General features: G+C 54.7%; 1 protein-coding gene across 12 annotated transcripts in view; it reads left to right on the top strand.

Moving 5' to 3' along the window:
• P2RY2 (purinergic receptor P2Y2) overlaps positions 1 to 24,911 on the top strand; it is a 40,104-nt gene extending 15,193 nt beyond the window's left edge. Inside the window, exons 1-4 of one of the 12 annotated variants that reach the window (XR_005375681.1) lie at positions 4,917 to 5,069; positions 17,858 to 19,030; positions 20,985 to 21,077; positions 23,279 to 24,911. Coding sequence is in view for 6 of the 12 variants with exons in the window: in XM_038568732.1 (XP_038424660.1) it covers positions 17,862 to 18,995 (1,134 nt within the window). In the remaining 6 variants the exon portion in view is untranslated. Of the gene's footprint in view, positions 1 to 4,460; positions 4,580 to 4,916; positions 5,070 to 13,658; positions 13,831 to 17,857 lie in introns of those variants that run through there. The other 11 variants (XR_005375679.1, XR_005375680.1, XR_005375676.1 and 8 more) reach the window with 11 other exon arrangements.
• Positions 24,912 to 27,961: the final 3,050 nt, after the last annotated feature.

The raw sequence follows: 27,961 nt of genomic DNA, 5'->3' as shown, positions 1-27,961 counted from the left end.
AGGAGGAGCAGGAAAAGGTAGGGTGCGCAGTTCTGGCTCTGGAGGCCTGGGGTAAAAGTCTCAGCCCTGTTTGTTTCTCCTCCTTGATCCATTTCCTGGCTCCTGTGTGCCTCCCCACCCCCATCACAACCAGGGAGGGGGGTCTGGGAGGCAGCTCCTGGCACCTTCCTCAGTCACCATGGGGCTTTTCGACCCACCCATTTGGCCCAGCCTGTGCAGGGGCCTCTGTGGTCAAGCCTTTGTGTCTGCACAGTGGCCTTCTTTGTCCCGAGCAGCCCCCACCGCCTCCCTCCTGCCCTTCTCTCTTTCCCTCTCTCTCTCTCTCTCTTTCTCTCTCTGTCCTGTGTCACAAAAAGTACCAGTTTTGCAGAAAGATAGCCAGGGCTCTAATCTTGGCTTCTGCCACTGAATATGACCCTCAGCAAGTTGTTTAGTTTCTCTGAGCCTTACTTCTGGATCCACGAAAAGTCGCTGCATGAGGAATCGAACTCCTGGCAAGAACTAATCTGCTACCCAGTGCTGAGACCTAAGCAAAAAATGTCCATGGGCATGTCCTTGGGGACCCCTGCCCAACCTCCGTGCTCTTCTCTGAACCTCCTACTTACATCTCCAACCTCATCCCGTCTACTCCCCAGTCAGGCAGCTGCATTCTCTCATTTGACAAACAAGGAAACTAATGAGGACAAATGAGAACAGGGCTGACTTCATGAGTGTGTGACCTGTATAGCTACACAGGGCCCCACAGTTTGGACTTGATATACTGCTTTGCTGTCCCATCTCGAAATTCTTATTCGTTTTTGGACGAGGGCATTTTTATTTTGCCCTGGGTCCCGCAAATTATGTAGCTGGTCCTGTTTGTGGGGAGATGGAGTGGAGGCTTTCCCGAGTAGGGACCAGGCTTCCTGCCTCCTGGGCTGCCTCCCCTGGGTGCCTGCATCCTGGCACACCAAGAGCCAAAGCTTCTAGTTTGCATTTGGCATCAGGACCTGGCCCCTGCCTGGGAAACCTGAGGAGCATTGTGGCTGGGAGAGAGGGAGAGAAGGAGAGTGGGAGGGAGGGAGGATGGTCCAGGTTGATGCAGCATTGCAAAAGCAAGGAAGACAAGGCTGCTGGAGCCACCAGTGTGAGGGTCCCAATGCTATGGCTCAGCCATTACTCTGATAATTCAGCAAGGCCTTCTTTCCCAGGCAGGCTGGGAGTTCTGGGGCCAGGGGACCCACCATAGACTCACTGTGACTTCCGACGTTCACTTCTCCTTTCTGAGCCTCAGTGTCCCTATTTGTAAAATACACATGCTAACACCTACCTCACAGGGTTCTGGGGTAAGACTAAGGGAAATACTTGTACACAATGGCTAGCACAAAGGTGCTCACTAAATCAAGTTCCTGCTCACTCACCTAACGAATATTCATGAAGGCTGATAGGTTGACAGGGGCAGTGCTAGGTGTTGGGCATGTAGCTGTGAACAGGATAGACCTTGGCTCTGCCTTCAAAGAAATGTCCATTAGAGGGAGAGCTGACAGTGCGGTCAATGGTGTGACAAAGGGAGGTACCTGATGGGGCTGCTGGGCTGGGCCTTAGAGAAACAACGTGGGGGGGGGGGGTGCCAAGAGAAAGGCAGAGAAGCCTGGAGGGACATTGCAGGCAAGGGAAGCAGCAAGTGCCAGGCAGGCGTCGAGGCAGAGGCAGGAAACGAGGTGGAGAGGAGGCAGGGGCTGGTGTGGCAGGCCGCAGAGGTGGGCTTTCTCTAGAGGGTGGTGGAGCCACAGAATGTGTGAGGCAGGCCATGGCTGGGAGGGGGTGACCGATACCCCAGCCTAGCCCATGAACCAGGAGGCCTGAACCAGAGCAGGGGCTTTCACTTCACTCCTAGCACCGATTCTCAGAGCAGGAAGTTTTCTCTGGGGAGATGAGAGAAGTAGAGAGATGGAAGATGAGAAGGCTTAAGAGAGCCAAGTGCCTCCTCAGGGTAGGGGAGACAGGAAGCCTTCTAATGCATGGGGAGAAACGCTCTTGGGCTTGCCCTTCCCTGTCCTGACCTGCTGCTGCTAATGGAACCCCGCAACCGGCTCCCTCCCATGGCTCCATTAACCCTCCTCTTGGGGCCCATTATATGCCTGGGTCTTCACGACCAGCCTGCTGGGGTTGCTTGGTTCCAGAGAGGCTCCTTTGATACCCCTCCAAACTTCCAGATAGGGCCTTGTGTGGGGCTTGTGGTGGACTCACTGAGCCTGTTTCCAGGCTGGGTCAATGGGTCTAAAATCTTTTAGCCACAGAAACTTTTATATTTTCTCAACAAACTATTGCCAGGAAATGTAAATAAGTGAGAAGACAAAAATAAAGTCACTTACGTTGCCATGCATGGGAGCTCCTGAGGCCACCCCAAGTAAAGGGGACTCGGCTGGGGGATTTGGAACCTGCTGGACCTGATCTCTCAAGCTCAGTGATGAGAGTGTCAGCAGAACATGTCAAGTGACCTAGATTTCCAGCCCCTCATTAGAGGAGATGCTAATGCCTCAAACCTGGGGAGCTCGGGATGATGGGTAAAGAATTTCAGTCAGGCCGGTAAGAAAATGATGATTACCATTTTGCAGAAGAGGACATTGAGGCTTAGAGCCATAGGAGAGGTGAGACAAGACCCCAAGGCTATAGGGTTCAAGGACATGTCCCTTTCCTCTGCTTCTCAGGGCTCACTGAGTCACTTGTGGGTGCTCAGACTCTGGGTATCTCAGGAATGCAGTTTTCTTCGACTTTTTTGTTTTTTTTTTTTTTTTAGTTTTTAAAAAGATTTTATTTTTTAGTTTTTAAAAAGATTTTATTTATTCATGAGAGTCACAGAGAGAGGCAGAGACACAGGCAGAGGGAGGAGCAGGCTCCCTGTAAGTTGCCCGATGTGGGACTCGATCCCAGGACCCTGGATCATGACCCAAGCCAAAGGCAGATGCTCAACCACTGAGCCCCCCAGGCACCCCTCCACACTTCCCATACTTCCAAGGACATTTCTACCTTGGTAACTCAAAGACACCTCAAACTCCATGTTCCTAAACCCGGTGTGCTGCACTCTTTCTCAATGTCATTCTTGCAACATCACCTCTCGGAGAGCTGGGCTAGAGCGGGAGCAGGACTCTGCAGGTGGCTGGAGACTGAGGCAGAGCCCCGGGTCCTCATGTTGGTATCAAAGGAATTTTTTCTCTTAAGCTTAGTAGTAGTTACAGTAGAGGTCTGAAGGCCTGGGAGAGAGGGGAGAGGTGTTGGCTGGAGCCTCCAGTGACCAGAGGGACTTCCCCACACTGGGATCCTAAGACCTGGGCTCCATAAGTGGGAGCCATAGGATTCCTGGCTCCCCAGAAGCTGCATGGACCAGCTTGGACAACAGATAAGGGAAGCTGGACAAGAGGCCTTTGTGTCTTCCAGGCAGAGGTCCCCGAGGGACTGCAGAGGCCGCACAGCCGCACAGGGCTGTGTGTATGTGTCTGCTCCTGCTCCTGCTCCTGGCAAGGCCGCAGCCAGTATCCTTCTTGGGCCCTTCTGGGCCCCTCTTGGGGCCAGCAGCCAGGCCCAGTCAGTTGATGTGAAGCCCAACAGGACTCAAGGCCTCAGGGCCCTGGGCAAGCTCCTTGGCCACAGGAAGAGGCCTCCTCTGTGCTTTTCAGACACCAACTATCTAAAGCCCCAGATGGATGAACACGGTTGGTGGGAGAGCATGTGTGATTGTCACAAAAACAGAGGCCTAGGGACGCCTGGGTAACTCAGTGGTTAAGCGCCTGCCTTCAGCTAAGGGGGTGATCCTGGAGTCCCGGGATTGAGTTCCGCATCAGGCTCCTTGCTTCTCCCTCTGCCTCTTTCTCTGTGTGTCTCTCATGAATAAATAAATAAAATCTTAAAAAAAAAAAAAAAAAAAAAGGAGGCCTCAAGTGGGATTGGATCTAGGGGTCAAATTCTCCCCAAGTCAGTGCTGAAGCTGTGTATCTAGCTGACACCTAGACCATTCATTCATTCATTCATTCATTCATTCATTCAGCATTCAACAAGTATAAAGCAACTCCTGGGAACTCTGGCAAGGGCTGTAGGTCTTGTTCTCCTGGCTCTTACAGTCTAGAAAAGGCACAGACATAGGGTCCCTGACCACAGAAGGCCATCAGAGTGTGGTTGAAAGCAGAGAAGGGAGCGCTGTGTGTAGTCTGAGAAGGCAGCTCAAAGGAAGGAGCTCAAAAGGAAGGATGAACAAAGAGCCACCTGTGGAGGAAATTTCTAGTGACTATCAGGCCCAGTAACGGGAGCATAGGTGGGGCTCTCCCCCTAGCTCCTTTTTCTCTGGGGCTGGAGAGACGGAGGACCCCGAATGTATTTCTCCTCTAGGCAATGGGGACACCCTTCCGCACCTCCCGGTCCCAGCAGGGGAGGAGAGTTCTCCACGTGGTGGTGCTCGGAGCAGGGCAGCAGGCTCCTGGCAGCAGAGGGCTCAGGTTCGCCGAGACAGGCCTCCAAGTGGGCAGCGCAGGAGCCACTAGGTACCCGCCCCCCCCGACAAACTTTGCAAATTCAGCGTCTCTGAAAACCCGGGCGCACCTCGCGTGAGGTGGGTCTCCGCAGGCCCCGTCCCGCTGCGAGCGCGGCGCCCCGGGGTCCCCGCGCGGGCGGGAGGGGCGGCGCCAGGGTCCTTCCAGAGCCCGCCCCGCCCGGGCCGGAGCCGGCCTGGCAGGGGGCAGGGAGCTGGGCGCGGCGGGCGGGGCTCAGGCACGTGGGTGCCGCGGCGGCGGCGGGACGCGGGCTCGGGCGGCCGAGCGGCGGCCGCGGCGGGGCGGGCGGGCGGCCTGCGGGGATCGGAGGCGGGGGAGGTCCGCGGGCGCGCCCCGGGCCCGAGGCGGCTGCCCCGTCGGCGCCGGGCAGGCGGAGCGGTGCGGCCGCGGTCCGAGGGGGCACGGCTCCGAGCGCCGCGAGGGCGCCCCGGGTCCCCGCGCAGGTCCGCCTCCACGCGCGCCGGGCTCCGGGGCTGCGGGGCCCGGGAGTGCGCTCGGATCCCCGGGGAGTGCGAGTCGGCGTCCTTGCTGAAGTCTGGGTGTCAGTGGGTGAGTGCGCGCGCCCCGAGCCGGTCGAGTAGCCGAACCTGCGGGACTCGTTTGCGTGCGTGCTCCGGGGCGGGCCCCGAGGCGAGCCCCGGGGCGTGGGACGGCGGCCGGAGACCCGCCAGCCCGTCGACCCGGGGGCGTCCTGGGCGCCCACCGCGCCGGGGCCTCGGAAAACTGGGGGCGGGGCCGGTGGCCTGGAAGGACAGTTAAGCCTCTCTCAGGGGACTTTTAATCTGGAAGGCGGTGCTGTAGGAAGGGTTAGTTTGAATGAACCTCCCCTCCCGCACGGTCCGTGGCAGGTAGGCCCCCTCCCCGCAGGAGCCGGACCCAGGGCCGGGCCCAGGTCTGTGGCGCTGAGGGCAAGCTGTTCCTTCCCCACGGCATCCTCGGCTTCCCTGCGCCTGCAGCCTGAGGTGCCTGCCTTGTTTAGGGCTCTAGGCTGGAATAATGGGGAGCTTTTGAGGACTAGGGTGGGGCCTTGGTAAAGTCTCAGTTATCCGTGTGTGTGGGAATAGTTGGGAAGGAGATTCTTTAAGCAGAACCCACAAAAGCTCCCTGGAGACTCAGACCTGTATTCCAATGCTGCCTTGGTCACTGTGCGACCTTTGCGGAGTCTCAGTGCCCTCATCTGTAAAAGGGGGTTAATAATAATAATATGGAACTTGAGGGTCTGGCGTTGCTGATGTGCGGGTCATATTCAGTACCAGTGTCCTCCTGGGTAGGCTCACTGCTTGGGGATCTGGGTGGGGTCAGTCCCTGGAGGGAACTTCCTGAAACCCGTATCTCAACCATTCTCTTCCCTGGGCTAACAAGACCCAGCCTGAACCCCTTAGCCTGGGAGTCAAGGCTTCCAAGAACTGCACCTTGCCAACCTCCCCCGCCCCTTCTCCTGCCTGACCCTTCACCCTCTAGTGATGGCATGTAGTTCTGCTACACAGACTAGGCAGTTTCTTGCCTTTAGGCCATTGTGTATTCTATACTCACTGCCTGAAATGCCCTCCTAGACTCATCTTCCTCAGTTGTAGAATTACCCGGCCTTGGGGCCCACCTCAGATCTCCCCTCATTGGTTGATCCCACAGTTGGGTTGGAGCCTCTTCTGGCTTTTGCAAGTCCCAGTGCTGACAGTCCTGGTTCCACCTTGGACTCTTATGGTCTCAGTCTCCTCCTTCTCTCTCCAGAGGCCTGGGGCCCTCTGGAGGGCAGAAACTGGCTCTCACTCATTTCTCTTTAGCCAGCAGCCTGCACAGGGCTGAGCTGAACTGAGAGAGCAGTAGCAGCCCCCATCTCCTGCCCGCCCCCAGCCCCCCTGCCCTCCTGCCCCTGGCTTTCCCAGTGAAGGCATGTCTACAGTGGAGCTCCATGTCATCACAAAGAAGAGGAAACTAGAATCCAGTCGTCAAGATAAGTGGCATGGCATTAGAAACGACGAATACCCACCGTTTGCTTCAACGTGGATGGAACTGGGGGGTATTATGCTGAGTGAAGTGAGTCAGTCAGAGAAGGACAAACATTATATGGTTTCACTCATATGAGGAATATAAAAAATAGTGAAAGGGAATAAAGGGGAAAGGAGAGAAAATGAGTGGGAAATATCAGAGAAGGAGACAGAACATGAGAGACTCCTAATTCTGGGAAACGAACAAGGGGTAGTGGAAGGGTAGGTGGGCAGAGGGTTGGGGTGACTGGGTGACAGGCACTGAGGGGGGCACTTGATGGGATGAGCACTGGGTGTTATATGTTGGCAAATTGAACTCCAATAAAAAAATATACAAAAAAAAAAAAAGAAAGTTTAATAGACGATAAAAAAAAAAAAAGATAAGTGGCATAGGTTGCCAGAATAGTGTATTCTGGAACACTACAGGACAGGCAGAAAACTTCGAATTTTCCTGAAGGCAATAGGGAGCCATAAAAGGTTTGCGGGACAGGGAAGATTCATGGTCAAAGCAGCATTTCAGAAAGATCTTTCTGGCTGCAGGGTGGAGAATGGATTGAGTAATGCTATACAAGGAGGTCAGATATAGACACCAGAACCATCCAGGCATCACTTACATCTGAGCCCTTGATCCCTTGGCCAGACACTTCCCTCAGCCCATTCCTCAGATGCTCCTGCCGAGGAATTTGGGGACACTTAGGACTCTTCCTCCCCCAGGGGAACCTGGGAGACCTACAACTGATCCCATCCCAGCTCTTCCCCAAACTTACTGGGTGATCTTGGGGAAGTTCCTGCTCTGCCAGCCTCTAAAAGGAGGCTAGCACCAGTAAGGTCCTATATGGAGAGTATGTGCTTTGCAGGTCCCTGACAGGGAAGAATTGACAGTCTCTTCTTCCTGCCTTGGGCTGTCCTGAGGGATCTAGCCAGAGGAGTTGGAGGATCACAGTGGGTGACCTTTATAAATGGTTGGTAGGCTTGGGCTGTAGAGTGAGGCTACGACCCCTCCATTCCTATCCTTTTCCTGCCCAGGATGCACAGGGTTCCCAGGCTTCTGGAGCCTATAAGGACCAGCTAAGCGAGTATGAGAAATCACCAAGGCCTCATGGGTGAGTGCTGTGATTTGGCTTCTTTCCTGGCTGCAGCCCTTAGAGAGGCCACTGTGACCCTCTAGGTGGCAGTTTTGCCATCTGTACATTGGACATGATGATCCTTACCTCTTCAAATGCAGGGTTGCTATGACAATTCTTAAGCCAGTAGTCAGGAAAGGGTGTTATAAGCTGTGGAGTGCAGTGCACAGGGAGAAGTGTGATACTCAGAGACTTAAATGCATTTTGAAGATACTAGAACATGGGTGCAGTAACAAGGGATTGTGCTATTGGAATTTTAACTACTGACTGCCTTCCTCCCCCTGTGTATCCTCTGCAGAGACAGCTTACTAGTAACAATTTATAAGAGTTTCTCATTTTGTCCTCTACCAACCCTATGAGGGAAGAATTATTACCCCCATTTTGCAGATGAGGAAATAGAGGCTCAGAGAGTTTCCTTCCCTAGATCACAGAGCCGAGATGAAAGCTAGGGCTTCTGCCTACCTGACCCAACATACCTCTCCCCATTCAAGACAGAAACTCCATCTGAGTAAGGCCTGGTCCTCTGGCTTTCAGGCAGAGGGAAGTTTGAATCTTGCCCTGAAAACATGACTTTAGGTCTTGCTTTTGGCGTGATTAACCATTCTACTCACAGGACCAGGGAAGCCCAGCTGATCTGGTGAAGAAAGGTGGAGGCTCTCCTGGTGAAATCATCTCTCTCTCCCTGCACTGTCTTCTGTGGGCCTGGCTGATGCACAGTTGGGGTCCTTTGGGTTCTCAATGCTGGCCTCTCCCAGCCCTCAGATCCTGATGGGGGGAGACTGTCTGTGGGGCCTTCCCTGACCTCTGTGTTCACCCTAGAGGTCAATTGTAAGCCTAGGCCAGCCTGCTTTCTCTCTATGCATATAACCCAGCACAGGTTGAGCACAGATGCCAGGGAGTGTTTGGGAGATGAATGAACGTGTGGGGGTGAATGTATAGTGGAAGCTGAGGGCCTTGCTCTGTGGACAGCTACAGTTGGTTCTTGAGCAGGGGAGTTCCGCCGCTCCCCTGTCACAGCATCTCCTAGGCCTAGTATTTCTGGTCCAAGGTGAGTAGCTATAGTCCCTGACAAGAGGGCGGGCAGCCTGGGCCCTCCTGGGCAGCTGCTTCCTCCTTGGCCCTCTACCCTGGTACCCCGTCACTGTGTTTACAGTGACAGTAATACTTGGGCCCTGGAACATGGGAGGAGGGCCTCCTTCAAGCTTCTTGGGGTCCACATGACCCTCTCTTCTCCCCCTTCCTCAGGAGAGGCTCCTGGCGTTGGTCTGGCTTCCTGGAGAGTGCCCAGTTTGCCCAGCCCCGGCTGTGGGTCGAGGAGTCTTGCTAAAGCTGTGCTGTGGGCCAGCAAGGATGCTCCCCATCTCTCAGAGAATCCAGGTCCAAGAGACCAGTGCCTCTCTCTGGACCATTGGATGTGTAGTCTCTTCCTTGATCTCCTTCCTTTTAGACTCCCCTGTTCTATCCACTTTCCATGTGGCACCATCATTGTCAAGGTCACTATGTCCTTCGCTGCTTAAGCCCTGCCATGGCTCCCCATTGTCCTCAGGATAGAGGCCAAGCTCTTCAACCTGGCATTCAAGCCTTTTCTTGTGAGTCCCTCAGGCCCACACACATTCTGTGCCACCCACCGCTCCATTCCAGCCTCACATGACCCTCTGGTCACATTATCACAACACGGAGTCTTTGCTTTTGCCCTTCCGTCTGCCTTCTATGCCCTCCTCCCTACATTGTCCACCTGACAAACTCCTAATCTTCCATCAAGTTCCAGCTCAAATGACCCCTCCTCTGGACAGCCTCCACAGGCTGGTTAGGAAGGAGTTCCTCTGAGCTCCATGGCTCCTGGGCTTCTCTTGGTTGTGGCTTAATCACCTGAGTGGAATTAGTCCATGTCTGTGTCTTTCTCCCCCTCCAGACTGGAGCTTCTGACCAAGTCTGATCTGAGACTGGGTTTGCAGGGTCTCTCTGAGGTTAGGTGCATGGGGACACTGGCAAGTGTTTGCTGAGACTTTATGACTCCTGGGACAGTGGTCTATGGTTATGTTGCTCTGAAAGCCCAGACTCCTGTGGTTCTGAGAATCTCAAAACCAAAGGCTATCAGAAACAGTGAGTAACAGACTTGAAGAAACACTTAGAACTACTGAACTCAGAATTGAGTGATTGGCTTTTCTATTCTCCCTTTGTCCTCCCAAGCTGGACCCTTCCTACTTCTCTCTAGCCCTGCCCACAGCCCTTTCCAGGAGCCTTCCCTGCCTACTCTGACCGTGACTTCTGCCCCTGTGCCTGGTGACCCAGGAGGGCCCCCTGCTGAGAAGGGCTTCTGTGTCTCTTTGCTAAGATAGGAGGATACAGTCCCCACACCAGGATGGAGCCTGATCTGCTAGCTGCATGGAGAACCACCTGCCCCCTTGCCTTACTCATTTCTCAGGAGCTTTCTGGAATAGTGGTGATTCTCCCCATCTGCTCAGTGAAGAACTTGAAGCTCAGAGAGGGGAACTGACCTGACCAAGATTGCACAGTATGGGTGGTTCTAAGCAGAAGCCTGAACGCAGGGTTCTTTATTCCTGAGCCGGGCTGGAGGCATTTGGCTGTGATAGGTCAGGTCAGGGTGGAGTTCAGGGCACTGTGGTTCTGAACTGGTTCAGCTGAGCAGTGTGTCTCTAGAGCACCGTGCGGGCTGGGCCATGCTGGGTCAGAGGAGGGACAGGTAGTTTGGAGTTCTGCTCTGGGGCGGGGTGAATATAATTAGAATATACTGAATATAATTAGAACAGCAGACTTTGAGTAGGGCCTTTCTCTCCTGATCTGTAACATGGGAGGCCGTCCCATATTCAGATATTTTCCAGTGCATGGCCCCCAGAGCCAGGGTCCGAGGGTCTCCCAAGAAGGAGAGAGCCTCTGAAAGAGGCTACTGAAGCCAAGGGCCTCCTGGGAGAGGCTGCAGAGGCTTCACATTCACATTGCTACACTTGCTGATAACATCTGAGGTCACCCCTCAGCTATTTCCCCAGACTAGCCATGGTGCTTGTGGTGCAGAAAGCACACCGAGCAAAGCTGGAGCCTTTTGGCCTTCAGCCCTGTGGAGGACATTTGGGTGGGGTCAGAGGATAGCTTCCAAGATCCTCCCGGTTTCCTAGCCAGCCTTGCCTTCTCTACTTCCCTCAAGCCACAGGGATAACTGTCAGTTCCCAAGACAGTCTGTCTCTTGCTCTGGTTTTTGCTCACTCTGGTCCTCTTCTCTTTCTACTCACCTGACTCCTATCCGTCTTCCAAAATCCAGGTCAGGTGTCCCCTCTTCCAGGAAGCCTTCCCTGACCACCCCACTCCTAATTCCCGTTAGGGACCCTCTTGGCTGCTTCAACCCTGGTGCCTCTGCTTCCTTCAGCCTTAATCACCCTGACTTGTCATTGCCTGTTCCTGGGTCTTCCCCCATCCTCCCCTACACTCTCTACCTTGACAGTGAGCTCCTTGAGATCATAGAAGGGTCCAACCCACCTTGGAGTCCCCAAGTGTCCTGCATGGGGACAGGCATAGATATGGCAACCTTTGTAAAGGGTGAGTGAATTAAGGAGTATAAGGGGGTCTCATTCCTCCTGGGGGTCCCTGGACTGCCCTCCCTTCTGAGGATGGCCTTCAGGGTGGGAAACTTAATCTATAGTCAGTTTCCTGCCCGTCTTGTCTTCCTGGCACGTTCCCATCCTCCCTGCCTTCCCCACTTGCTGAAGTCATATCTTTTAAAATTATTTCATAAAATGAGTTTAAATCATCTCCTTTAACTCTCTCGACAACCTTAGGCAGTGCATACTCTTCTTAGATTGGAAGGAAATTGGAACTCTGGTTGTGGAACTGACTTGTCCAGGTACCACTGCTGGGAATGGCAGAATGGGATTTCCCACCTGCTCCTTGTCCTCCCCTGCCCCTCAGTGGTGTCCTGGGTCCAGGTCCTCTGTTTCCCATCATAGTATCTCACCCCCAGCAGTGGCAGGCTGCAAGGGTTTCCAGAGTGGTGATGGGTCACACTCCCCTGCCAGGCTGGACAGGCCAGCCAGGTAGGCGGGTGAGTAGGTAATACATTCATTCTGGAGCTGCCCTAGTAGAAAAGCTGGAATGTTGTCTGGCCACCCCGGAAATTCTGCAGCAGGCCTGGAAACTGCCTCTGCCCCTCCTCCAGGCTTTGAGTTAACTAGCTACAAGGAGAAAGACGCAGGTGGGATAGAGGTAGAGCCAGGTAGAGGGGGCAGGTGGTCTGCTCCAAACTCATTGGCGACCTTGGATGAGATCTTGGGTTACCCTTTCTGGCCTTAGTTTGTTGTTGTTTTGAATTGTGAAATGGGTACAGTAACCATCAGGGTTGCTTCACACTGAGAAAATAGCTGGAAGAGCAGATTCTAGTACCTAGGGTTGTAGAACGTTAGGGTGTTCCCTCTGGCAGATAACTGACCAGACAGGCAGAGTCATGGGGCTTAGAGAGGCTGGTCAGAGAGCTTCCTGGAGCCGAGGGTCTGTGCTGTGGAGGGTAAGAGATCAGCACAATTCCTAAAGTCAGACAGATCAAGGTTATTCTGGAATTTGCTAGCTCTGTGACCCTGGAGATATTAGCTTCTCTGAGCTTCTCAGGATCAAATGAGAAGAGGTCTATAAAACCACCTAATAAGGACCTGGTAAAGAGAAGCACTCCGCTCTTGTTATGTATGATACACATGTTAGAAGATAAGGGAGGGTGTCCCTGAGCAAAGATATGACCATGGGAACTGGCTTTACTGTGCTTTACATGGGAAGATGAGGCTGGAGACAGAGAGGGAGAGTTGTCTAGCGGGGTGGTGGGGGTTTTGGTCAGCCAGGGCCTTGAATGCCAGGCTCAGGAGCTTGGATGTTGGCCTGAGGGCATTACAGAGCCATGGAAGGGTTTTGAGCTCAACAGTATATGGTCAGATTTGTGTTTTAGGAAGCTCCATGACTGCAGCATGAAAGATGGCCCATAGGGGTGGGGTGAAGGCAAGGAGACAAGTGAGTGAGCTGGTGCAATGGTCTGGAAAGGAAACATAAGCCAGAGGCTTGCATGTTGCTTCCAGCTGGGGCACCAGACTCACTCCCCCATTGTAGGGAAATGAAGCAGATGGAAAAGGAAGGGGATGTCCTTATTCCCCTCTGATAAGTCTGAGGTTCTGGTGGATGCTGGGACTTGCACATCCAGAGGGGTCCCTGTACCACGTAACCATCCCCTCAATGAAACCTTGTGCCTAGTGCCTATGAGGGCCTTGCAGACAAGACAGAAACCAAGGCCAGAATCCAAAAGGCCCCCGCTCCAATCTCGGCTCTGTCCTTGGCTTATGGTGAGGTCTTGTGACAGGGCCTCAGTTTCTTCCTCTGTCAAATGGGAGTTTGGTTTCGGTGATTTCTGATGGCTTTTCTAGGCCCTCTCTAGGATGGTATGTGTGTGTGTGTCTGTGTGTGTGTGCATGCATGCGTACATGTGCTCATGCTGTGTGTACGGCTATATGTGACTGTGTATGTCTCTGGGTATGTGGGTATGTCCATGCCTGTGTGTGCTCATGTGGGTTTACAACACCTTGGAGGAATGGTCAGAGGTGGGACAGGGGAGAGAGAGGAGTATTCCAGATAGAGGCATAGCTTGAACAAAACTATGTTGGCTTAAGTACTGTTGAGTGTATACCAGGCAAGGAAGGTGTTGACTATTTGCTACTGTAGGAACTGGAGCACAGACCAGGATGGAGGGAGGGGCCATTGGACATTCAGCTCAGCTCTGCTACCTTCCCCCATAGAGCCACACTCCCGTGAAAGGGGCTGCCTGGGGAAGGAGGCTGGGAACAGCCATCCCTGGGACATGGGAGTTGAGGGTAGACAGCAGGAGGTGTGGGTGGGTAGAGGGCCCTCCTCCTGGGGCGAGCACACACGTGCTTGCCTCTTTTAGACCCAGGTTAGAGCATCGGAGGCAGGACTGGGAGGGCTCTTCCTGGCTGACTTCCTGTGACCAGGAACCAAAGTGCCCATGCTCTTTCCACTTCCCACAGAGCCCACAGCATGGCCTGTCCTGAGAGGTGCTAGAAGCTGGGTACAGCCCCAGGCCGGGGAGCTGTTTTTCCTGTTTCCTGAAGAATTCCCTGCACCCTGATCCAGGCCTGCACATTCATGAGTACGGTACCCAAACAGGCGCAGAGCATCCTGAGAGCAGGGGCTGGTCAGGTATGGGCGTGTGAGGACGGGGTCCGTGGCCAGGAGGTTCGTACGGCCTCGCCAGTGCACATGTATATGCTGAACCAGGGTTCGATGGAGGGGATCTCCACCTTGCTCCTTCATCCCAGGCTGTGATGATTTCAGGCTTCAGAGCCAGAGAGCCCTGGTGTCAAGTTCCTCTTCAATTCCTAGTGGTGTGACCTTGAACAAAACTACATGGCAGTATCTACTGCGGAGTGAGGGTGGGGGATGAGGCGAAGATGCTGCATGGAAGCTGTTCAGCCCAGGCTTGGCCCCTACAAAGTGAGTGGTTGGGTGTAGGGGGCACCAGGACCAGGAACTCCTGATCCAGACTGACCCATGACCTGAGCCAGGGATGAGCGAGATAAAAGAATGTGCTTGGCTCAGACAGCTGACCCACCTCCAGAATGCCTAGGTCCAGTTCCCCTCCCTCTGGCATTCCCCTGGGCTTTCCAGAGAAGGACAGAACTCTTGAAAGAGAGGCAGTCCAGGTGCCTGTCTAGGGCAAGCCTCAGGTGAGCTGGTCCTCAGGAGGCCACTTAGGGTCAGTAGCTGAGAAATCTGTAAGCGTCAGAACAACTCTGGTAGATCCTCAGAGGAATAATGGAAAGGAGAGCCACTGTCATAAAGCTTAGCCTCCTCTGGTCTCCTATATCCTCTTGTGCTTGCTTGCTTCATTCATTCATGCATTCATTCATTTGTTCCTTCGTTCATTCATTCACTCATTCTCTCGTTGTCATACCTGCTTTGGATCAGGCCTCTTGCTGGATGATTGGGATAGAGAAAAGAATCAAAAGGACCCAACCCTCTAGGAACATCTGGAATATGTTGGGGTAGAGGGTGGAAGGACAGATTCCCAATAGGGTGTGAGGAATGTCTGGGGTGGTGGAGAGGGGAGAGCTTCAGAAACGAGGTGACATATGAGAAGAGCCTTGGGAGTGGGCAAGATGAGGTACAGTGTGAATGTGTTCTGGAAGGGAAAGGTAGAAAGAACAACATGTGCAAAGACAGGTAAGCCTATCAGGGCCCTTATGAGGCAGGGCCAGCCAGAACTGGGCACAGAGGGGCTGGCAAGTGGTGTTGGACAAAGTTAGGTGGGAGATGGTCTCTAGGGAGGTGGGGGTGAGACCCCAAGGGCATTAGGGGTAAGGAGAGGCAGAGGTGAGGGCCAGGGGAGAAGGCTGGGGATTTGGCTGTCTTCATAAGCAGGGCCTGAGGGGAGGAAAGGTGTACTCACATGTTGGTGGGCCAGCCAGTGGAGGGAGAGGGCAGGCAGGGTCAGTCTGGACAGGGGCCATGGCAATGGAGTCCCCAGCTGGCCTGGGAGGGTGGAGGCCAGGATGTCTTAAAACAGGTGGAAAGGGCAGCTTCCTCAGTTCATGAGAGACCTAGGGAAGTCTCCACTCCTCTAACCAGCATCAGAGGTTCCACCCTTAGTAATTAGCTAGAAAATCTTTGTGTAAAGATGTTAACTCTGGCTTGGGGTGGGCAGGGGAAGAGGTGGGGGGAGGGTGCTGACCTAGACGAGAGACCTGCCAGGCCTGGGCACCAAGCGCCAGGGCAGCAGTGTGGAGGGGAACTGGGTGTGTGTGCTTCCCTCGCTGGGCAGAGCACCTCATGGGGAAGTTTTAGGGTGCCATCTCTCCAAGGGTGGGGGATTCAGCTCATGAGAGATCTGAGCCTCAGGAGGGCAGGAAATGTCTGATGTCACCTACAGTTCTGTGATAGAGCTGGACACCCCAAGCCAGTATCCCCAAGGTGGAGGGAATATGCCCCCTCCACAGATCCTCAGTCCCACACTCAGGCCTCCACGTTCCTCCTGTAGCTGTTGGGAGCCGGCAACTCCTAACCCACCTTCCAAAGTGCGGGATCTGATGGTCTCAGCCTTTGTCCTTCCCCACATCACATGACATGCCTTCAGGGCACCCCATTCTTACCCGTGTCTGACAGTGAGTGGCCCTCTCCCCTACCTGTCTTCCTCCCCATCCCTGAGCCAGGAGATGGCCTGGGCCAGGCATCCTGCCAGCCTCCCTCTCCGGCCCCTCCTCCACCCAAACTCCCTCTGTGCCAGTTGCTCTGAACTCTGTCCCTAACCCTTCCAGATCTCTCCCCGCTCGACATCCCCAGGCCTGGCGCCAGCTTGGGCCTCAGCGTCACTCCCCTGGTCCACCGCACTCACCTGCTATACAGCCTCCAGTGGAGACCTTCTGTCGCTATTCCCCCCCACCCCAACTGGTGGCCTGAGAGAGCTTTCCGAAGATTTCAGGAAAAGGCCACATCTGGGCTGAGCCTTATAACTCATACCAGCACAGGGTACCTACTGTGTGCCAGGCACTGCACCAAACACTCTGCACAAATGACTCAACCCTCACAGCAGTTGTATGCTGTAGGTTCTATTTAATCATCTCATTTTACAGGTGAGGAAACAAAGGTGGTCTGGCTCCAGAAGCCTGGTTCTTAATCGCTGGAGTTTGTTGTGCTGAAGGATAGAAAGTTGTAGTTCCAACAGGTAGAGACAAGGGCTGTGAATGGATTCCAGGTTGAGGGGTGTTAGGTGCATTCCAGAAGCCACAGGTCACTGAGGATGGGGCCCGTGAGGCTGACAGAGGCTGGGTTGTGAAAACCTCCAGTACCAAACTGAGGAGGAGCAGGGTTTTCTCCTGAGAAGAGGCAGGAGCCACAGAGGGTTTCAAGCAAAGGAATGATTTTGTCTTTACAAAGGCCCCTCTGGATTGGGGCACACTGAGGCTAGAGGCAGGGAGGCTGATGCAATGGCTCTAGCAGCAAGGTAGAGGCAACACTGGGCTCCATGGAGCAGTGGTGGGATACAGGAAATGCTTTAATGCTGGATCCTGAGTCCTGGCTCTGGGCAAGAGGGGTCCCAACAGCTCGGCCCTGTCTCCTCACCTTGGATCAGCCCTGGCTCCTTGGAGACGAACTTAACTCTTTGGGAGGGAGGTGCATGCTCCCTTCCTCCCAGTTGCACCTTGGCTGACAACGGGAAAGAGAGAAGGTTCTGGGATTGGGGGATGGGGAGAGAAGGGAAACTGAGGGATCTATGTGTCTCTGAGCCCCCTAATCTCAACCTTGGGGGCCCTGAAGTATTGCTGGGAGGCCAGGCTTGGCAGGAAACTCATGGTCTAAGAGAGTGGTTGTTACTGGCCCTGCAGAATCCCCGAGTCCCAGCCTCTCAGGACCTCAGGTTCCAAGATGAAGAGAATTGTACAGCTCCAGATTCCTAGGATGGGGAGGACTCACACGTCATCTGTCTTACAACCCTGAGATCATGACCAGAAATCAAAAGTCTGATGCTTAACCAGCTGAGCCACCCAGGTGCCCCTAGAGGAAAGAACTTTCTAATGCGTCCAGGAAGATAGGGGCTGCCTACTGACCAGCAATGCTTCAGCAGGCAGTGGGCACTGGATGTGAGGTAGAGCCAGCCATCCTTAAAGGCCCCTTTCTGTAAATCTGAGATGACACCACTCTGGGCCCCCAGATCCTCAGATTCGAGAGCTCAGGATCCTTGATCTAGAACGCTGTGCTCCTGAAGGTTCTAGCGCAGGATCACCAAATGTTTTTGTTTCTTAAAGGCCAGATGGTAGCTGTTCTAGGCTTTGGGGAACATATGGTCTTTGTCACAACTATTTAATGCTTCATAAATAGATGGGTATGATTGTGTTCTAGTCAAGCTTTTTTTACAGAAACAGATGGGTGGGCTGCATCTGGCCCTCAGGATGTGGTTTGCCCACACCTTGTTCTGAAGTTGCATGGATCTCATGCATTCTCGAAGTCCCAGGGTTCCAAGGTTCCGGGCCCTCTGGGTCCAGAGAGAGCGCCAGGTCAGATGGCTACAAAAGTGTTGAATGTGGTTGGGTGGATCTTAACCAGGGAATCTGTGCGTGCATGGGGTACCTCATGGCACCCTCCCGGGTCAGGTGAGTGTGTCGGGCCTCCCCCCGCCGAGCGCTGGTCATGACCCTGATGGCTCTTCTCCCCACCCCGCCCTTCCCTCCAGGGCGATGGCCACAGGCCTGGACCACTGGAACAGCACCATCAATGACACCTGGGACGGGGATGAGCTAGGCTACAAGTGCCGTTTCAATGAGGACTTCAAGTACGTGCTGCTGCCCGTGTCCTACGGCGTGGTGTGTGTGCTGGGGCTGTGTCTGAACGCCGTGGCGCTCTACATCTTCCTGTGCCGCCTCAAGACCTGGAACGCGTCCACCACCTACATGTTCCACCTGGCCGTGTCCGACGCGCTGTACGCGGCCTCCCTGCCGCTGCTGGTCTACTACTACTCCCGCGGCGACCACTGGCCCTTCAGCATGGTGCTGTGCAAGCTGGTGCGCTTCCTCTTCTACACCAACCTTTACTGCAGCATCCTCTTCCTCACGTGCATCAGCGTGCACCGGTGCCTGGGCGTCCTGCGCCCGCTGCGCTCTCTGCGCTGGGGCCGGGCCCGCTACGCCCGCCGGGTGGCGGCCGCCGTGTGGGTGCTGGTGCTGGCTTGCCAGTCCCCCGTGCTCTACTTTGTCACCACCAGCGTGCGGGGCAGCCGCATCACCTGCCACGACACCTCCGCACCCGAGCTCTTCGGCCAGTTTGTGGCCTACAGCTCGGTCATGCTGGGCCTGCTCTTCGCGGCGCCCTTCGCCGTCATCCTGGTGTGCTACGCGCTGATGGCCCGGCGGCTGCTGAAGCCGGCCTACGGGGCCTCGGGAGGCCTGCCGCGGGCCAAGCGCAAGTCGGTGCGCACCATTGCCGTGGTGCTGGCCGTCTTCGCCCTCTGCTTCCTGCCCTTCCACGTCACCCGCACCCTCTACTACTCCTTCCGCTCGCTGGACCTCAGCTGCCACGCCCTCAACGCCGTCAACGTGGCTTACAAGATCACCCGGCCACTGGCCAGCGCCAACAGTTGCCTGGACCCGGTGCTCTACTTCCTGGCCGGCCAGAGGCTCGTGCGCTTTGCCCGAGACGCCAAGCCGCCCACAGACCCCACCCCTACTGCCCCGGCTCGCCGCCGGCGGGGCCTGCACAGGTGGGACAGAACTGACGTCAAGAGGATAAAAGATGTGTCCACCAGCAGTGAGGATTCTAGGCGGACAGAGTCCACCCCGGCTGGTGGGGAGAGCTCTAAGGACGTCCGGCTGTAGGACCCGAACCCCTCAGGCCTGTGCAGGTTTATCAGGTGGGAGTGGGGCTGTAGGGACTAGGACTTCTTCAGAAGGGCTAGCCTCCCTGGATACGGCCCACTAGTGACTCATGCCCGATGGTCAAGGGAGCCCTGGCCTCGATGCTCTGTCATTTGGCAGATGTTCTCTGTGGCCCAGAGATTTCAACAGTCCCTATGACGCCGGTCACAATGTGTGTGTGTGAGCTGGGGAACAAGGTTTCAAGAAAGGCAAGGGTAAGGGGCCGGTGCTGCCCCCGCCTGACTCCCACAGGCTGTGCCTTCCAGGTATTTAGCCTGATCAAGTCAAATGGAGAAACAGGCCCAGAGAGGAAAGTGACTTACCAAGGTCACATAGTCTGGGCCTGAGCTGCCTAGGAGGGGCAGGGTTATGGGTTGACCAAAGGACCCTGGTAAGGAGCCAGGGCAGAGCCAGAGCTTCCTACAGAGGGCTCTGGGGCAGGTGTGGATGCCACAATGGACACACCTCTGAGAGAGGAAGGTAATGTCAGGGAACCACTGTCATAGACCCATCTGGAGGCTCCCCTGGGCTGGGAGCCAGTTTCAGGCTATAACTTCTACTGAAGTTGTTGTTGCCTGCTGCGTTGCGCCCTATTGTGTGGTTTGAGCATGAGGATGCAGACTATGGAGCTCTTGCTGTCCACACTGGGGTCCTTTCTCCAACCTGTGCTTTTCTGCCACCTGCCTTCCCACTAGTTGCCTCAGTGCTAGTGTCACGTCAAGGATCCCCTCTCCAGACCCCAGGTCATCCCTCACTTTAAAGCAAACTGACTTTTGTGCCTGGCTTTACTGGGTGCAGACAGGAGGCAGATGGGGTCCTGTCCTTAGGATCCCCCAGTTTGGGACTTAATGGCTATGGCCAGTCATGTGCTGGTAAATGTTAAACCATCTAACTGGCTCTCCAGGGCATGAGGGGGACCCCTTATCTGTAGCATTGCCAATTGCCATGGTGCAAATACTCTTGCCTTAGCCGATTTCAGACTACTAATGTGATGTCAGCCTCCTTGCGAAATTCCTGAAAATTTAACAGTTGCTCTTGCAAGCAGGTCTGAGATGCTCCAGCACACCACTAGATAGTGCTGAGTGGCTGGGGCTGGGGACCAGGGGGTCAGGGAGGCTTCCTGGAGCAGGGGACACTCCTGAGCTGTAGCTTCTGAGCAAAGCAGTTCATCAGAGAAGAACATCCAGGTGCAGGGTGTGTCCTGGGCAAAGATATGGGGGCAGGAAAGCAGGGTATGCAGGATCTGGAAGCAGGCTGGGCAGCTGGCACCCAGGCTCAAGGCAGGAATGAGGCTGGGGTGGGTCGAGAGGGTACCAAGTCAGGGCTCCCTCCTTGCCTTTACCTGAGGTTTCCTTTGCACTGGGCCTTAGTATAGGAGAGATTCACTTCTCTTTCTGCCCCATCCTCTGTTACGGCATAATAGTTGGTGCTCAGGCCAGGTCAAGCTCAGGGTGAGGGAGATCTTTCTCACCTGTGACAGATTCTGGGTCCAGCCAGGACCACTGTGGAGATTTGTAGAGCTCGGCTGGACAGGGCCCAGCTCAGCCTTAGGGCAGGAGTTGGGCAAACCTGACGGGCTTCACTCTTAATCTCAAATGTAAAGACTCACTCCCTCTCCCTCTGGCAATACTCCTTGCCCTATGAGAGAATATTCTTTTCTCCCCCCAAATGCTGCCTGCCTCTTATAACTTCTTTACCCTTCCCACTCTACTTTGTCAGAATGGAGTACCCCCCTGCCAAGGGTTACTCTATTTAGAGTCTAGCTTCACAGTTCCTTCTTACAACAGGGACCCATCACAAGCCATGACCCAGAAAAATTACCCTGCATTGTGCAATGTGGGTGACCTGTTCAAAGTAGTGTGAAAGGCTTACCTCCCACATTCTAGGTTCTATACTTCTGTTAATGTAACCACAGTCCCTATGAGCTTTTTTTGTGACTATCTTTTACAGACTGTCCTTGAGCCTTTCCTGCAGGCCCAAGCTTATCTCTTTCTTACCAGCTGCTGCTCAGGCTGGATCCCATCCTAGTTTATAGGAACCCAGGTAAGATTACACCCTAGAGTCTAAATGCTGGGCTCAGATACCCTTAGCCCTGGTTAGGCCCAGAGGCAGGAGGTTATACATCTTGATTTGGGGGGCTCTGGAGTGTGCATCTGTGGTTAGGGGTAGGGCTATGGCCATCACAGGCCCAAGTTCCCTTCGTTCCCATCCCTTTCATGTCCTGCATGCCTGCCGCCCCCCAGCAGCTGCCCTGGAGACCCTGAGAACCCAGGGCCCTATAGCACATGGAGCCAACACTATGGCCTGGCCCCAGGAAGCCTTCCTTGAACCAGCCACCTGCACTTTTCTAAGGACAAAGGATCTAGAGGAAAGGAGGGCCTTAACCACCATCTAATCCAGGGTTAGACACTGCGTGGGGGTAGGGAAGAGGGTCCCACCCCTAGAACCCAGTCAGACCGCCTGACCCCTTGAAGTGGCCACCTGGCCTTGCTGCTCAATGCCCAGGCCATCCACCTAGCAGGTGAGGTTCCTGATCCTCCTGCCTTGGGCTATTTTCAGCCCAAGTAAGAGCAGGATTTTCCACTCTCAAACCCAGACCATTGTCCAGTAGTGACGTGAGGGGACCTGCCTGCTCTCAAAATATCTCCTCTTACTCATTAGGCCTCCCTGGTCCCTCCCAGCCACCGCTCCTCCTCGCCCTGACATCACTTCCTGGGGCTGTTGACTCTTGAAGGCCACTTGAAAGGGCATAGCCACCTGACGGGGACCCCAGGGATTATCCAGGCCCAGCTGTAGACTCCAGAGGGCCTTGCCCAAGGTCACTCTGCAGGCCAGCATGGTGCCTGGATGTGTGCCAGGGGCTCAGGCTGGCCCTGCTGCTCTGCTCCCTTTAGTTCAGGTCAGTGCCTTTGTGGGATTCCTGCCTTCACCCCCCACTGCCCCAGCTCTTCCCATCCTGGTGGTTGGAGCTATTGGATAGAGCTGTGGCACTGAAGTCAGGGGCAGAGGAGAAGAGAGGGGGGCAGTGGGGTGAGGTGGGGAGGAAAGGCCTGCTGTCCAGCTTGCAGCAACTATTCTCGGTGAGCTCTGTGTATCCAGGACAGGGGCCCTGGCACATGGGGCAGGGCGGGAGGGTATCTCTGCTGTGGATGGCATGCGTCCCAGGTCCCAGGAGGGAGGTCAGGCTCCCAAAGCTACCCCTCTGCCACCACCATTGTTATGGCAGATTTGGGCTCTTCTGTTTAGAGTCAAGCTCATGAGGAAGGATACACATGCATTACCCCATGTCCCAGGCACCATGCCAGACCCTCTCATCTCTATTATTTATTCTTCCCACAACTGTGTGAAATAGACACATTATCCTCATTTAGCAGATGAGGGCACAGGCTCTGAGAAGTGAAGACTTGCTCCAAGTTATATGGGCAGTAAGAGGGTGAGTCAGGATTGAATCCAGGCCCATCAGATGCCCACATTAGTTCCCTTTCCAGTAACCCATGCCACTTGCTGGGCAGGAGGGTCTGTAAGCAACTGTAAGCAACCCTTTGGGTGACTCAAAATGAAAAGCGTGGTGTAGTGGGGATGGGGTTAAGAGCACAGATTTGATGCCCATACCCCCTCTGTTTGAGTGTTGTCTCCATTTCCTCCAGCAGTGGCTCCTTGGGCAGATTACTGAGTCTTGCAGGACCTCAGTTTTCTCATTTCCGAAAGGACACACTACCACCCATGTGGGGCATCGGGTCAGTACACACAAAACACTTAGAACAGTACCTGGCACATGGTAGGCATTTACATGGCAGGCTCTGTGCCAAGGTGATACAGAGGCAAACTGGCTGCACCCTGCCCTTATGGAGTCGACATAATGTAGTATATAACCACACTAGGATACATTATTTGAAGGAAAGGAATGTCCAGCCAGTGAGCAACAGTGGGCCTCCTGGGACGAAGGCTTCCCCAGGATATAGGAGGAGGTAGGGAGGTCTACCCTGGGATAAGGTGTGGGGCTACCCTCTGCCCTGCGTGGCACTGGGTGGCCTTCAGGCCCATGGACCTGTGTGTGCTTACAGAACCTTGTCCCTGTGCCAGGCTGTGAGAGGGCAGCAGGGAGGAGCAAGAGGGGGAGGATGAGGGGAAAGGAAGGATGCCCTTGATAACAAGCTTCTATAGCCAGCCCCTATGGACCAGCAGGCTCCCACTCACCCATGGCAAAAGGCTTAACCATTTCTCCCTGATGGTCTCCATCATAGGGTGCTGCAACTACTTCTTCATTCAACCAAGAGCCTGGAGACCCACGGTGGCAGGACTGGCTGGGAGCTGGGCCAGAGCAGCCAATGAATGGGCAACTTTTGCTGTGTGACCTGAGGCCAGCTGCCTGCCCTCTCTGGGCCACTCTCTGGAGCTTGGAGCCCTTGCCACCCACTTCCCACTTCTTGCCTCAGTTAGGGCCTCAGCTACCTAGATCTTCAGCAAAGGCACAACTAACAGTTGCTCCCCCAGGCACTCCCCAAACTCCCTGGGTTCTCAGTTCTGAGGACTAGAGTTGGCAGCAGTTCTTCCCTGGCATCAAGTGACAGAGAGGTAAAGCAACTCCATTGGCACCTCACGGTGGGTTGGAGTGCAGCTGATCCAACGTCTGATGCCCCTGCCTCTTGCAGGGCAGAGGGTGGAGTCTAGCCTGGAGTGCCCGAACTGCAGCAAATGTGTTTGCCTTTCCAAGCGGCATGCACTGGTGGGGGGTGGAGATGAACCCCAGAAGCCTAGCTCTCATCCTCTTCTGCCCTGTGCACCATGTGACTTGCTGAATGCCTTCGCCTCTCTGAGCCTCAGTTTCCCTATCTGCTGTGGGGCGTGGCTCTGCCCAGCCACTCTTCCTCTGGTATGGTTTCCTGAGCTTGCCTCTTTCTTGGCTCCAGCTCAGCCAGGTGTCCAGTCTTAGTCCTGTCCCAGCCAGGAACAATGGGCTGGGCTGGGCCAGTCACTCCTGGCCCCAGACTCAGTCCCCAGGGGCTCACCCTGGACTATTTTCAGCCCTGGGAGATGGAGTCAGAAAAGGATTTTCCACTCCCAGCACAATGGCTGCCCTAGACCATTGTCCAGCTGTGACAGGAGATCCGCCTACCCCAAAATATCTTCCCTGCCCCTACTGTGTGGGCCTCCCTCTCCTGTTCCTCACCCCCCCACCTGGACATGGCTTCTTGGGGCTGTTAACTCCTGAAGGCTGTTGTGGGTTCATGTAAGCCCCCTGGAAGACATGACCAGCTGGAATCAGTTTTCTCTCCTGGCAGGGACCCCCAGGAATCCTTTGACTATTTAGAGGGACGAGAGGCCCAGAGAGAGCTGCGCCTTGCCCAAGGTCACACAGCAGTCACTGTGGACACTAGATGTGAGGCCAGGGCTTCCTGTCTCCTCCGGCTGCCTCTGCTGCCCTCATCAGCTGTGCCTTCTGAGAGCTTGCCCTGGGGGGGCCCCTGTGGGCATGCCAGAGAGAGGCCCAAGGGACACGAAGTGGCAGGGGGATAGCTTGGAAACCTGGAGCACCCTATTCAGCCCTGTTTCTTTTTGTTTTTTGTTTTTAACCAAATGTGGCTTTAGTGGTCACAAAACCACTCTGGGGAAAGAAGAAGGTTGGGGTGCACAAGGAGGCTGAGGCAAGAGGAGCAGTGTTGTGGCCCCTCTTAACCATCACCGGCTCTGTGACCACAAGTTCAGTTTCTTTGTCTGTAAAATGGAACGGCTAATACTTCTTTTTCCAGTTTACTGAACAGTAAGAATGCGGCAAGGCACAAACCTCACTGTTTTATCTTCCTCCTACCAGTACTGTCTGCTGCATGTCTAATTTCCCTTTCCCATCCATAAATTGTTTATTTGGCAAACTCCAAATCTTTGAGTCACTTGTGAGTAACAAAGTTCACTCCAGCTTACGGTTCCGATGCCAATGACATGAATGCCCACCCCTTCCTCTTTCCTGGGGCTGGGAGGACCCTCTTCACCCCTTCTTTGGGGCCCTCTCTCCTCTCAGTGTTGGGCAAGGCAGGGAGGAGGGAAGGGACTGGTGTATCTTCCCCAGGACTGGCCACAGCCCTTTTTTTGCTGTCCTTGCTTCTCTAGCCGGGACGGTGTGACCCTCATCGCCCCCTGCACATGGAGCCCTCCCAATACCAGCCCACAGCTTTGTACAAGAGCCTCTTCATTCACCCAGCCTGTGTGTGCCCCATCTTTCTTGCTGAGACTCTAACTCCTCCACCCCTGTCTCCTGAGTGACTTGCCTAGAGCACCCCTCCCCTGGCTTGGTTGGGAATTCACAACAGCAGGGATGTTTTCGAGGTCATTGAACCCAGTGTGCAGCTTGTAGGATCAGCACGGGGGGTGGTAGAAGGTTGGGGTAATAAACTCTGAGAAGGTGTCTGACCCCAATGGTTTTCGAAAGTGGGGTATTTTACCCCTGCCTATCCTTAGATCGATGTCCTGGAGCCAAATTCCAAATCAGCAGCCACATGAAAAGTCCCACCTCGTTGTGGGATTAAACTGTTAGGCCAGCCTTTGTGACCAGAGCAATTGCAAAATGTGGGGGAGGAAATTCAAAGCCTACTGCATGGGTCACCATGTGGCCTGGGCTAATGTGTGCGTGCGTGTGCATGCGTGCGTGTGTGTATGTGTGTGTTTATGTCTGTGTTGAGTTGTCACATCTGTGTTCCAAGGAGACTGCTGAGGGGGAAGGGCAGTCCCCACAGACACCGAGCAGATACCTGGAGACAGAAGGGCTTTGGGTGGGTGGCCAGCCTGGAGGAAGCAAAGGGAAGAGAGGCTGCCAGGAGGTCCAGCTAATGGAAGGAGATGGGCTTAGGGATGGCAGGAAGAGATGGGGAGTGGGGCGAGGGCCCGGTGTGGGCGTGCTTCATGGCCCAATTCAATTAAGCTCCCTATTCTTAATTTCCTACTAAATCCGGGCCTGCCAGCTCTGTGGACTCCTTTCTACTCCCCTCATGCCTCATTCTCCTTCCTTTTCCCCAGCTCCTCTCCCTCCATACTCCTCATTTTCCTCCTCTTTTTGCCCCTCGGTCCCAGAATTCCTGGGAACAAAGGGAAGCAAACGGGGACGGTCAGAGCATCAGACCCAGGCCTTCAGCTGGAGCAGCGGCTCACTCCCTTCCCCACCTCCCTTCCCGGGCTGGGCGTCTACAGCACTAGGTCCCCGGTTAGCGGACGCTGCCCTGCTGCCCCCTGGTGGCCAGAGTGGCTGCAGCTGCAGGAACGGGGACTGAGGTCCACACCTCTGCCTGCGGGGCGATGAAAGAAAAATGAAAAAAAAAAAAATAAATAAAAAAAATAAAAATAAAAATAAAAAAAAGAAAGAAAAATGATCCTGCTGGCAGCCAGGGTGCTGGAGAGTGCCGGGGGGGGGGGTTAGGACGGAGAATTGAAATGGAGAAAACACAGTTTGCAAAACATATTGTGACTTGCAAAACAGGTAATGGAGCTTCATCAAGCCATGATGCCCACCGCAGACGATCTGAGCTCACCCTTATAAACACCTGTGTACTTAGACTCACAGGTTCCAGAAGAATACAAACTGATCTAATAGTAACACTCCTCGAGGACTCCTGTGCTCCCAACATGGGATTGCTGACTGCTCCAACAACTCCCTGTTCTGCAAATTCTGACCAACCTCTGCCAAAGACTCTCCCTTGACTACCTCCTGCAACACCCCCCCCCCACAATCCCATAAGTACCCTTCTCTAACTCCTTGCTTTAGAGACACCCCCAGGGGTCCTACAGTGTGAGGTCTTTGCTGCAGCAGATGATAAGCCCAGGCTTGCTGGCTTCAGGTGTGTTCCTGGTGGAGCAGGCTGCCCTCACTGACAAGAGATTCCTGGGTGAGAAGGTGACATGTCAGCTCTCCACTCCAGCCTGCCCACCCCCATGGGCTCTCAGGGACTGCCCCATCTAGAGCCCCGCAACCCTGAACCGACCCATCATGGTGCACTCTGGCACCAGGACAAAGTGCCACACTGTATTTTTTTCCCTCAGGGGAAGCACACCATGTCCAGCATTTGGCTCTGTAAAGGCAGGATTGAGGGGCGGACAGAGCTGCGCCATGTTCAGAGTGTTGCCTCTACCAGCCTCCCCAGCTTGAGGTTTCAAAGACACAGACTGGGCCCTCTCTGGTTCTTTGGGGGGCAGGAGGGTTGTCCCCAAAGATGGTGTCATGATGTCCCCTAGCCTTGTGTGTCCCTGTGGCCTCCTGTCTACCTTCCAGGCCTGGATGGGGTTCCCCACCTTCACTGGCTGTCAGGAAGACACCCAAGCTCTGGGTTCGAGGACACAGCTGGGTGTTTGGGAGAGGGGCTAGAGGCCCTCCTAAGGGGCTTACAGATCTGAGGGTGGACCTAGGCCCCAAGGACCAGCTCCAGTCCGGGAGCTCTGCTGAAGGGAAGCCAGAATCTTCTCCCTCTCTAAGGGTGAGGACTCCAAAAAGATCTGTATATGCCCCGCAAGAGTCCTCTCTGCACCCTAACATCATTTGCCCCATCTCCCCCAGCTCAGGGAAGGAGAGATCACTTTCTCCTGGCATCGCTTCCCCCTGAGGGAGAGCCCTCCTCCCTGTCTTCCCAGCTTGGCCTGAGGGGCACACAGAATATTTGCCCTCAGCCTAGCTCAGCCATGAGAGGGAGGGTATGACCATGACCCTGAGTTCGTCTTTCTTGGGCCCTTGCCCCCAGTCCTGCCCCATTCCAGTGCCTCTACACACCCTCAGAGCCCCGGACCCCTGGGTGCCCCTAGAAGTCCTTGCCTCCTCACGGGGTAGCCTCTAAGACTGGACTCCTCCTCCGGGAAGGTGTGACCAAGCTCAGCTGGTCCTCCTAGCACCCCTTGTGACTACCTCTGGGCAGAAGTCAGGGTTCACCCACTGCCCATGAGATGTCTATAAT

This window comes from Canis lupus, chromosome 21 (genome assembly GCF_011100685.1).
Source record: "Canis lupus familiaris isolate Mischka breed German Shepherd chromosome 21, alternate assembly UU_Cfam_GSD_1.0, whole genome shotgun sequence".
Lineage (NCBI taxonomy): Eukaryota > Metazoa > Chordata > Mammalia > Carnivora > Canidae > Canis > Canis lupus.
This window is presented reverse-complemented; position numbering and strand designations above follow the sequence as displayed.